The sequence below is a fragment of the Octopus bimaculoides genome, chromosome 6 (genome assembly GCF_001194135.2).
Source record: "Octopus bimaculoides isolate UCB-OBI-ISO-001 chromosome 6, ASM119413v2, whole genome shotgun sequence".
In the NCBI taxonomy this organism is placed as follows: Eukaryota; Metazoa; Mollusca; class Cephalopoda; order Octopoda; family Octopodidae; genus Octopus; species Octopus bimaculoides.
Genome location: NC_068986.1, coordinates 76,157,494 through 76,167,957, shown reverse-complemented (window position 1 = coordinate 76,167,957; position 10,464 = coordinate 76,157,494). Strand labels below are relative to the sequence as shown.

Sequence of the window (10,464 nt, the reverse complement as noted above, 5' to 3'; positions counted from 1 at the left end):
TTGTTTAAACAAAGGGTTACAGTTTTTGTTCATTAGCTAAATGAAAACATCATTGGCACTTGCATAAGTTCATTAGCAACACATAGGTGAAAGTTTAAAATGTGGGAGGTATTTCTGCCGCACCCTATATATATATATATATATATATATATATATACATATATATATATATATATAAAGTTAGTTGGGTGTGAAGTTGGGGTATTTTCAGAGAAGCACTCAACCTGAATACTGGGCTATCAACACTGTCGGGATCCAAGCCCAAGTCGAAGTACTTCTGGTGTGCAGAAAATCCAAGTTTCACGATGATTATACTGTCATATGGTTTGGTGAAGATTAAATAATCCAATGGAAAGAAGAAGACAAAGAAAATTCGTTAACACATCTTTAATTGTGCATTACACATGTTTCTGTACCATCTCCATTTGCAATGCCAGTCTATGTGAAAATTCTAAAAGAAAAATTACGTAATATATTCAATTCAAATTACGACAAACGTAAACAAACAAACGAAGTTTGCTTTTAGAAGCGTTGAGATGTCTTAGAAAGTTAAAGAAGTGATTTTAAATTCTCAATTGCACAATAATGCTAATAATATAGCCTGAACAGGATAAACTACCCCTATTTTGCAGTAAAAAGTGTAGGTGGCTAGCTGTGGACTCGAACTCACATCCCCGTGATTATGCGTCACGATGCTTTGACCGATTAAGCTAAACTACCCCACTACAAATTCCTCTGCAAATTTAAGATGTATAGAAATCTCGCTTTATGAGACGCTATCATACGTTAAATTCAAATTACGACAAACGTAAATAAACAAACAAAGTTTGCTTTTAGAAGCATTGAGATCGATCGAGAATTTAAAATCACTTCTTTAACTTTGTAACATATTCAGTTTTAGGCATTGGAGTGGTACTTCCTCAGACTTGCATCAAAGCCATGCTATTACATTGTGTGTCTGACCTTGTTAAGAAAGTACTGCGAAGAAATAGAAAGGAAAAAAAGTGCGTATGCAGGATGGGTTTGTGGAGAAGATGTTGTGTGTGTGTGAGGCGGGGGGGGGGAATCAAGAGGGTAGATACATATAAAGATAGGGAAAAAGGGAAGGAGAGGGCTGGAGACAGGAAAGGTATCTGGCCATAGAAAATTTACTTCTACAAATGTGTGCATGGGAAAGTGAACATTAAACTGATGATGATAATTAGATGCTTGGTTAAGATACTAGATTGTTGATCACATGACCATGTATTGTGTTATTGTTGTGTTGTGTGGGCTTGTGTTGACTGTGTTGTATTGCTGTTGGTTGTGTTGTATGGTGTAGCTATATTGTTGTTTGGGGCGATGTCTGTGTTGTGTTTGAGCTGTGTTTGGTGCTGTGCTGTGTCATTGTTGGCGTCAGCTGTTTTGATTGAGATGCTGTAACAATCTCTCCTAACTTTCTTTCTGTTTCAGTCAGAAGCAGCTTATAGGAATGTAGAACTTCAGGCAATAGAAGTAGCCAATTCTATAGATGCAGAATATTGGGCTTTGTCCTCTAAAACAGGTAATGCCATTCTATGTTATAAGGAGGTATTTGATGACAAACCTAAGCAGATAATCAGATAATGATATCAAATGTCTATCAATTGATCAACAAACAGGGCAAAGAGCAATTTAAATGGTCAGAATAATTGTGTAAGGTATTCTAAAGCTCCCTGATAATCAAGTAAACTGATTCTTTGTTTTAAAATGGATACTGGATTAGTGAAATACTCAAGCCATTTTTAGTTAATGGTGAACCATTAAGCTTCAGTTAATGAATTCCTGATTTTAGTTGTCTTTGAGATCAGGTTCAACTTTGTCTCAAATGAATTGCATTTCATCCAGATCGGATTGTATGGTCCTAAGATGATATGTCTGTAGACATGCAAGTACCCATTATAATTCATCTTTAGGGATACTTTCTTGAAATATTCTGATTACATGTCTGAATAAACAAATTTTCCATTATATTTCAAATACTTAAGTGCTACAACCATTTTTGTTTGTAGATCTGCTTGTTTGAGATTTTTGTGGGTTTATGAATCTTATATATTGTCCATAACCATTGGAAAGGAACTTTGTTTACATCTGGGGCCTCAATTGGTCATGGTTGAGCATACATCTGCACATGTATGTGCATGTTTGGCAAGACTTTTGAGGAAGAACAGCAGGTGCTCATGCATGAAAGCCTCTCTCTCTCTCCATAATATTGATGTATATTTAAGGGAAGGTCACTGACGATGTAGATTCTTCTTGCTTCTTGCTCCACACTTCACTGCTCCTGGATGTTGACTCCAACTCTAGAGTGTATGGCTATGGGCTTGGACCAGCTGCATGGTTTGCCAGCTTACATGCTGGATGTTTTTACAAGACACCACTCATGTAGATTGCCATTGGCTCACAGTGACCTCATCTGGAGATATGCTGTGATTGAAAAAACCCAGCAAGGAAAGTGAGATCACACCCATAGCCTACGCCAGTGTTGCATAACCAGCCCATTTAAAAGGTACCTTTGAATCGTCAGGTGACATTCCGTGCTCGAGGAGACCTATTGAGTCAAGTAAATCAAAATCAAATCAAATTACAATCAAATGGAAATTGTAGTTATGACCATTATCAGTGTTGGTGGCACGCAATAAGCACCATTTATGCGTGGATCACTGCCGGAGCCACCTAACCGGCTCCCTGTGCTGCTGGCACGTAAAAAAACACTATCCGAACGTGGCTGATGCCAGTCCATCCCCTGTCTTGACTGGCTCCTGTGCCGGTGGCACATAAAAAGCACTATCCAAACGTGGCTGATGTCCGTGCCACCTGAATGGCTGCCATACCGATAGCACATAAAAAGCACCTACTACACTCTCAGAGTGGTTGGCGTTAGGAAGGGCATCCAGCTGTAGAAACACTGCCAGATCAGATTGGAGCCTGGTGTAGCCCCCTGGCTTGCCAGTCCCCAGTCAAACCGTCCAACCCATGCCAGCATGGAAAACTGACGTTAAACGATGATGATGATGATGATCTTGATATAATATCCTATATTAGAGTATATAATGATGTTTTGTAAGTAGCATTTATCATGATATCGCATATCATATGGTAGTGTACATCATGGTAGCATAATAGAAATATTGAAATATTATCTCATGCTAACTTGAAATTTAAATTGTTTTATTTTTATTATTATTATTTATTTATTTTTTCTTTTTGTATTGCAGGAGAGAATGTTAAAGAATTCTTCTTCCGTGCTGTGTCTTTGGCATTTGACAGAGCTGTCTTAAGAGAACTTGAACCGACTGAAGCTTCTGGCAAAAAAATTGGAAATAATATATTTAGTAAGTATATATGAACATAGAAATTTTATCATAGCATAGAGAATAGTTATGACACCAATGGGTTTATGGATTATTACAATAGACATTTTGTTGTGTGTCCTCTGTCTTGAAACAGGGTACTTAACTTCATGTCTTTCTGGCCATTATCATCTGAAACTAGAAAATAACCTTGTGCTGTAATAATTCACTTTGAAAAGGTTTAACCCTTTAGCATTCAGATTGCTTTGTCAAATGCAATGCTTATTTATTCATGCTGTTTTAATTAATCATGCATTATATCATAGCTTTGAGATTTTAGTGATGTGACTGTTTGCTTTTAGAATGAAATTGTAGGGTTGATGTGAGAGGCTGGATTTGGTCAATTTGAACATAAAGCAGGTAGAATATTTTGGCTAGATATGGCTGGGTTAAATGCCAAAGGTTAAATAGATAGTACTTTTGATAACTGATAAATCAATGTACAGCAAGGGTATTTTAATGATAGAAAAACTGAAGGTATTAATGTTATACAAATTACGAGTGTGAGTTTAAATGAATATCAGTTGATATCTTGCAAAGAAAATTGGTTCCAATCAAAAACTGAAACCAGATCATAGATATAACTTATTAGAATTTTATTTCCTATTCCCAAATGTTCACTTAGTCTCATGTTTTGCTGCTGTCACTGCTATCATCTTCTATAGCCTGAGGCTATAGTAGAAGATACTTGCTCAAAGGGTCTGGACCCCTAGAAATAATTATTTTATAAATTATTGAAATCTTTACTAATTTCTCTTACTAATGTATTTTTTTTTTTTAATTTCAGAAATCAACCGAGAAGACTCAAATCTTTTTGAAAAATCAAAAAGTGGACCAAAATGTTGTCACTGATGCCTTTCATAGCAGTTCTTGGACTATTTGCAATTGAACCAAAGTCATTTGTATTTTGTATTTAACTGTGCTCATGATTTCAAAGGGATTTATTTTATATACTTATTCTTTATATCTGTCCCACATACCTACATTTAAAAATTTATTATCAGGGAATGCTTTTTTTAGCAAGTTATATGTATATCTGTTTATATTTTTTACTATTATTTTATGCTCATTATCAGTTTGTCAGAATCAAAATTCAGGGTATTGTGTTTTAAAATCAAATCCAGAAAGAAAAAAAAACATGAAAGTAAAGGTGGGCAGATAAACGGAAAAAGAAGTATAAACTTAGACGTTAACATGCTATGTTTACAGTCCTTTGCTTAATCTTGCATGTTCAGAAATACTTATCAAGTGGGGATAATCCCCATCGACTAAAGGCCATATCTAATTAAAAAAAAAATTTTTTTTATACATTGTAATTTTATTTTTTTAAGGAAAATTTAAACCATTTTTACAGCAACTTACCTGAAATCATTTCTCATTTGAAAACTGATGGCTTTAAATTGTTCATATTTAAATTAAAATCTCTCACCATAATTTTGTATAAGAACATTTTGTTAAGTAATATTTCAAACAATTAATAATGGTTTCAAATTTTGCCACAAGGGCAGTAATTTTAGAGGGAGGGGATGAGTTGATTACATTGACCCCAGTGTTAAACTGATACTTATTTTATCAACCCCAAAAGGATGAAAGACAATGTTGACCTTAGTGGAATTTGAACTCAGAATGTAGCCACAGATGAAATACTGCTAAGCATTTTTGCCCTGTATGCTAATGATTCTGCCAGCTCACTGCCTTACACTAGACTAATAACAACCATGTTTAAGGCAGTGAGCTGGCAGGATTGTTAGCATGCTGGGCAAATTGCTTAACAATATTTCATCCATCTTTATGTTCTGAGTTCAAATTCTGTCGAGGCCAACTTTGCCTTTAATCCTTTCAGGGTCAATAAAATAAAGACCAGTTGAGCACTGGGATCAATGTAATTGATTTTCCTTTCCCCACAAATTATTGCTTTGTTTCCAAAATTCGAAATCAATAATGACCACTTACTTAACTGCTTTGCTTTCCATGGAGCATAAGCCATCAATAACTTTTCTCCATTGCTCTTAACTCTGGGTTGTCTCTTTTGTTTCTCTCCTGTTAGATCCTTACTTTTCCTGCAGTTTCCTTTTCAGATTTTGCTGCACCATATCAGAAGGCTATCCTCTCCTAAATCTTGTTGGTTTTGATTTGTTATTGATGCTTCTGTAACTTAGCTTTTTTCTTGCCCTATGCAGACCCATTTTTATTTCTGGAGAGAAGTGGTCCATATTAATCTGACCTCTATCCCCTTGACTTGTCCAGCATGGGAGACCCTACTAGGAGCTTGTGCTCTGCTGGCATAGCTCCCTGGGTCATTAAGGCACACAGCAAGTGTCCTGCAACAAGGACTGGACCTTGTGGTGGAGTCATTCTATTAATTCCCCCCAAATTTGTTGATTATTTAAAAAAATTAATTGAAATACACTGTTTATCTTGTTAGAAACACAGTAGAAAGGATGAATTGATATTCAGATAAAATTTCCGTAACTGAAAAGCTAAATTAACAATATGGTAATTTATTTTGATTAAATTCACATTTCAGAGGCTGGTTTTCTTAGGAGGAAGGACTAGGCATAATGGTTAGTGTGGGATTTGAAGAGGAGAACAGGATATAGGCGATGGGAAGTGGTGGAGAGATAAGGGAGTTGGAAGGATCTGAGTGGAGATGGTACAACACTATTTAGCTCTGAAGTGAAGATACCACTGAAATGGTGGTAGAAAAGGCAGAGAGAGGAGACAACATGTCTCTGGGCCAAAAGTTGGAGTGTGTTGCTTATTGACTTCATGCTAATCAAATGGATGTTATTTACAATGCTTGTGTATAACAGTTGTCCTGTTGCAAATGTGGGAGTTATAATCCATTGCAGGACTTACTTGAGTCTTGTTGAGGTCAGCTGTTGTTGGGAAAGTCAAGCTGTCTACCAGATTAGATATAGCACCAGTGGGGAGATACATACTCTAATCATCCTTCAGGCAGTAATTCTTCAAATAAGATGGTTTGAACACATGCTTTTGAACTTTCATAAATCTTTAAATAATCAGTGGAAAATGTCATTGATGATGATGACAGATGCCTTGAATATTTCTGTCTGAATTAGATGTTATATTTTATCTACAGTTTATTTTTTTGTGACAGACAGGCAGGCAAACCTAAAGCAGATGTGAAATAGAGTGGGTATGTAATTGATGGGATCACAAATGGTAACAAAAGGACTTTGATAAACCTAGATGATTGATTGGTTGACTGAATGATTAATCAAACAACTGATTAGTAAATTGGTTAAATGATTAACTAGTTGACTAATAATAATAATAAAAGAAGTGAAATAGAACCAGTGTGCATGTTAATTATTGGCATAATGTTGTTGTTGTTGGCACTCCGTCACTTACGATGTCGAGGGTTCCAGTTGATCCGATCAACAGAACAGCCTGCTCGTGAAATTAACGTGCAAGTGGCTGAGCACTCCACAGACACGTGTACCCTTAACGTAGTTCCCGGGGAGATTCAGCGTGACACAGTGTGAGAAGGCTGACCCTTTGAAATACAGACACAACAGAAACAGGAAGTAAGAGTGAGAGAAAGTTGTGGCGAAAGAGTACAGCAGGGTTCGCCACCATCCCCTGCCGGAGCCTCGTGGAGCTTTAGGTGTTTTTGCTCAATAAACACTCACAATGCCCGGTCTGGAAATCGAAACCGCGATCCTCTATGACCGCGAGTCCGCTGCCCTAACCACTGGGCCATTGCGCCTCCATTGGCATAATGATCCACCTGAGATATAACAAAATCTGTTTCAAACATGAGTTCACATCAACAATCTTGTAAATCAAATACAAAAATGAAATAATTTTCTATAATTTCCTTACTTTGTGCCAACCTGGTTTCCTATTTAATTCTTTAGCAGTCAAATTATTCTGTCAAATGTAATGCTTACTTATTGTTTTGAATTAATCATGCATTATCTTGTAGCTTTGAGATTTCAATGATGTGATTATTTATTTTTAGAATGACATTGTAGGGTAGGTGTGAGAGGCCCGATCTCGCTGGTTTGCACATAAAACAGCTAGAATATTTTGGCTGGATATGACTGGTTTAAATGCTAAAGGTTTAATAAATAAAGGAAAGCAAAAATGTTAACATGTTAAGAGCAAAATATTCAGAAAAGAATGTCTCCCCAATGTTTACTCAATATAAGAGTAGTCATTTTACAATTAGGATGGTATTTTTAGGCATTCATTCATTTGATTATTGGTAATTAAAAAGAAAGTTCCATGTAGAATATTAGTTGCTCATTTATGTTGTGTTACAGATTTATTTTGTTTATTATTCCTCAATTAAAACTCACTTATGTAATTCCATTTTGAAGTTTTCATTTTTTTTGAAAATCATATTGTGTATTTAATTTTTATTTTTAGATGTTCCTTTTAGTAAACTTGATCAAAGAAACCATGCTTTCTTGCAAATATTTTATATTGTCTTCTATGTTACTGCCATGGAATATGTGAAACTATTTCTTAAATTATTCTGGATTTCGAAATAATATATGACACTTAAAAGTATTTAAAATGGTTACTTATACATTAGAATTTAATCAAATCTAATATTCTATTTTTTTCTTTTTTGAGAATTACCACTCATTTTTTTTATAAAGTCAATAGCGAGAAAATTATTGACAATAATCATCTTTCTGGAGTTGAAAAAAAGAAAAGAATGTAAAATAATGTTTGATTATATGTTAGCCTCTATCACATAATGATAATGAAATATTTCGAAGATGTAATATTATGAAAGTGCTTAAGGTTATGGACTATTGAAGTGAACTTCATTTATTCAAATATATTTTAAAGAGGCTGGAAAAAAGATAAAACAAAAAATCACAAATGCAATTATAATCATTAATATGAAGCTACCTTAGACATCATGGCCTTTTGAAAGATGTCGGGCTTACCCATTCCTTAGAAGCTGTGCTTGACAAATGGCAATTTGTAAAGTTAAATAGCTCAATGTGAAGTCTCAGTTTCAAAATGTGTTCGTATACATAACAATTATTGGAAACTTATCTTCTAAAAAAACAAAGATATATTTACAAGTGTTTATTTTCAAGGGAGATAACTGTTTTATAATGCAAGGGAGATAATCCGATAGTTTCTATCGATTTAATGGGCATCTCTCTAGTGTTTGGGCAAATATCATCTCTCAGTTTATTTGTCGTAAATCTTTAAATATAATTATATATTGTAAATATAACTGAAATTGAAAAATATTTTATTCTTACTACATTTCCAATAAATATTCTGTATCTTTCCCAAACCAACGTCGTGGGCGACACGAAATCTTTCATTCTGCAAGCGTTACTGTTTCATAAACTTTCCTGAGATTAATAAAGCGCTTTTCTTTTCATTCCTTTTTTTTTTTTTTACTTCATAAGACGTTGATTTCAATCAACAGCTTTCACCCTTGGTAAAACTTACATGAAGATAAATGCTAACATTCAAGCTGTTCCCTACAGCACACACACTTCATACATTTACACACAGGCAGGAATGCGCACACGCACACACACACAAGCAGGAAGGCACACACACACACACACAAGCAGGAAGGCACACACGTACACGCATGTGCACACACACACACAGAAGCAGGAATGCATACACGCACACACATGTGCACACACACACAAACAGGAATGTGCACACACACACACACACACGAACAGGAATGCACTCACGCACACGCATGCAAGCGTGCGTGCGTGCACACACACACACAAACGAACGTGTGTATATATAACTGAAAAGCTAATTTTTTTTTTTCACTGTTTTTCTTGTAAGAAAAGGTGGTGAGCCGGCAGAATTGTTAGCACACTGGGCAAAATGCTTAGTGGCATTTTGTCCGTCTTTACTGTCTGAGTTTAAATACCGCGAATGTCGACTTTACCATTTATCTTTTCGGGATTGATAAAATAATTACCAGTTGATCATTGGGGTTGATGTAATCCCCTGAAATTGCTGACTTTCCACCAAAATGTGAATCTAATATTTTCTTGTAAAAAATTTCGATATGTTGTTAATAACGTATATAGTGCCTATGCAAGATTATCAGTAAGCATCCTTGCAATTGAATATCTTTTATTTTATCTTATTAAAATCCTAAATGTTGTTTTTAACCCTTTGATCATAATATATTGTATATATCATTATTGTTATAACTTGTTTTGTTAAAATATCATAACAAATATTTAGTTGTAATAAATATTTGTTACCTATATATATCATTGTAAAGGATAATAAATATATTGCATTTATCATAACAGATATTTATTTTGAATAATTCAGTTTTACCAACGGTTTTATGTCATTGTGAGTGCCATAAAAATTTCTAGATAATAATTTGAAACATCTGTTATTCCTCTGCTTCTTAGTGTTTCTTTAACAATAGTTATGCTATACTAGTTATTAAAAATAAATTCTTCAAATAGATTACAAAAAAGCACTATGCATCATCTATCTCTCTGTGTATGTATGTATATATATATATATATATATATATATATATATATATACACGTAGCACTCTATCGGTTCCAGTTGATCTGATCAACAGAACAGCCTGCTTGTGAAATTAACTTGGAAGTGGCTGAGCATTCCACAGACACTTGTACCCTTAATGTAGTTCTGAGGGAGATTCAGCATGACACAGAGTGTGACAAGGCTGGCCCTTTGAATTACAGGTACAACAGAAACAGGAAGAAAGAGCGAGAGAAAGTTGTGGTGAAGAAGTGCAGCAGGGTTTGCCACCACCCCCTGCCGGAGCCTCATGGAGCTTTAGGTGTTTTCGCTCAATAAACACCCACAACGCCCGGTCTGGGAGTCAAAACTGTGACCCTATGACCGTGAGTCCGCTGCCCTAACCACTAGGCCATTGCGCCTCAACACACACACACACACACACACACATATATGCGAAAAGGCTGAATTATATTTTATCCTTTACTTTGGAGGGTTCCAAAGGGCGATTTCTAACAAAGATTCTTCATATTTTGCTGGTAGCTTACTGGCGTGAGAGTTTTGCAAATATGAAAACATTACTTGTATATGGTGTGTTATGA

The 10,464-nt window shown here is 35.2% G+C and overlaps 1 protein-coding gene across 1 annotated transcript in view; it reads left to right on the top strand.

Moving 5' to 3' along the window:
• LOC106871488 (ras-related protein Rab-34-like) overlaps positions 1 to 9,667 on the top strand; it is a 49,845-nt gene extending 40,178 nt beyond the window's left edge. The window contains exons 7-10 of the mRNA XM_052968479.1: positions 896 to 975; positions 1,453 to 1,543; positions 3,237 to 3,353; positions 4,159 to 9,667. Coding sequence (XP_052824439.1) covers positions 896 to 975; positions 1,453 to 1,543; positions 3,237 to 3,353; positions 4,159 to 4,223 — 353 coding nt within the window. The 3' untranslated portion in view covers positions 4,224 to 9,667. The remainder of the gene's footprint in view (positions 1 to 895; positions 976 to 1,452; positions 1,544 to 3,236; positions 3,354 to 4,158) is intronic.
• Positions 9,668 to 10,464: the final 797 nt, after the last annotated feature.